This window comes from Phaethon lepturus, unplaced genomic scaffold (assembly GCF_000687285.1).
Source record: "Phaethon lepturus isolate BGI_N335 unplaced genomic scaffold, ASM68728v1 scaffold7472, whole genome shotgun sequence".
NCBI classification, from domain to species: domain Eukaryota; kingdom Metazoa; phylum Chordata; class Aves; order Phaethontiformes; family Phaethontidae; genus Phaethon; species Phaethon lepturus.
The window spans coordinates 40445-41960 of NW_010522521.1; the positions used below are offsets into that span (position 1 = coordinate 40445).

The window sequence follows — 1516 nt, forward strand, 5'->3', positions numbered from 1 at the left end:
AAAGCAGAAACTGTAATTGATGTCACTTTTCCCCCCCTCATATTGCTAAATTATCTATTGCAATGTGCAGCACATCCATGTCACTACATTAAATTTGTACACAAAGAAGAGGGGAGATTAGGCAATAATGCCACAGGACAAACAGTATGTAGCCAGGCACATCATCTTCGTTTCATTCGCTGTTGTAGGGTGTTTTTAAAAAGTGTTTCCAAGTCTGAGTAAAACTGATTCCAGATGTGCTCATTTGAAAGATGAAAAAGTCACGCTAGCACCAAGACTATCTGAATTCTGTGTTGTACCTGAATAGATAACTAGTCCCATCCTAAAAACAGAAGTGCTATAAACAATAAAAGGGCCACAGGCAAAGGTTTTAGTGCTTCGTTCCCATTAGCATCCTTTTCCCCCAAGTATTTTAGACTAACATAGTTAGAGAATGCCTCTGATGCTCCAGCACACTGAATCAGAGGTGCCTGGTACGACGTGGGTCGCTTGTCTGGGCTGTCGGGACTGGATCCATCCGTGGGTCTTTCACCAACATACAGCAGGCTGCGGTCTTTCATGTCTTGCTCCGTTTTGAAAAGTTCATACTCTGTGTGGGGCAGCTTGATGCCCAAAGCCAAACATCCATTTGTGGGTGTTATATCCTGCTCCACCCCAGCACTCCAGGAGCTTGTCAGCCCACAGCTCCCAGGTCCTGAGGAGTTCAGCATCATCACCGTCACCTGGTCCATTGGCGTCACCCGAGCCTGCGTGACTTTAAAAGCCAGCTCTGTCCCACCTCTCACTTTGGAGGAGGGGACGCCTTGGGTGTAGTGCCCAGATGCATAGATGGTGAAAGTCGGCTGTTTGCAGAGTGGGTCGGAGTAGTGGTAGTAATAACCTTCCCAGGTGTGGTTGTTACCGTGGAATATGAAGTACCTGGTAAGGAAAAGCACCGCAGGTCGGACCTCGCAGTGGGTGCTCACCCAGCTGCCGCTGAGAGCGCTCTGACGGGTAGTATGGGTGGGTGGTGTTCGTCAGCTCGGTATATAATCCCACAGGCCGGGCAAGGATGCACATGGTGCTGCGGAAGATAAAGAGTAACAGTTTTGTAAACTGATGGACAAAAAACCCTTTCAGAGTATTTTAAAAACTGAAACTCGGCTCTCCTGCGCCAGTGTGTTCAACTGCAATGAACTTGGCCCGAGACGTTCAAGCAGATTAAGTGAGATAAAGCGCTGCTCGGGCTCGTTGCTATTCTGGTACCCAGGAAGGGGAGAAGGCTGTGCCCGAGGCTGCAGGGAGGAGGACAGGGCAAGGGCAGAGCCGCTCTAAGGGCAGGACACGCTCCCTCGCGCCGGTGCGTACCCATGGCTGGGGGTGCTGGGAGATGTCGGCTATACCAGGGCATTTCTGTACCAATTCAGGAAAAAAAAAAAAGCAGCCTTTTCGGCAATCAAAAAGGCCGTGAAACCTTCCCATGCGGAGGCTTCTGTGGCTGTACTACGCCGCGCTGATGGCAGCCCCTCCGGGACAG

The 1516-nt window shown here is 50.3% G+C and overlaps 1 protein-coding gene across 1 annotated transcript in view; it reads right to left on the reverse strand.

The window, feature by feature from the left end:
• Positions 1–311: 311 nt before the first annotated feature.
• The window catches only part of APCDD1L (adenomatosis polyposis coli down-regulated 1-like), a gene marked incomplete at its 5' end in the record, with an annotated part of 3625 nt that continues 2420 nt past the window's right edge, over positions 312–1516 (reverse strand). Inside the window, 2 exon segments of the mRNA XM_010281829.1 lie at positions 312–991; positions 994–1063. Coding sequence (XP_010280131.1) covers positions 312–991; positions 994–1063 — 750 coding nt within the window.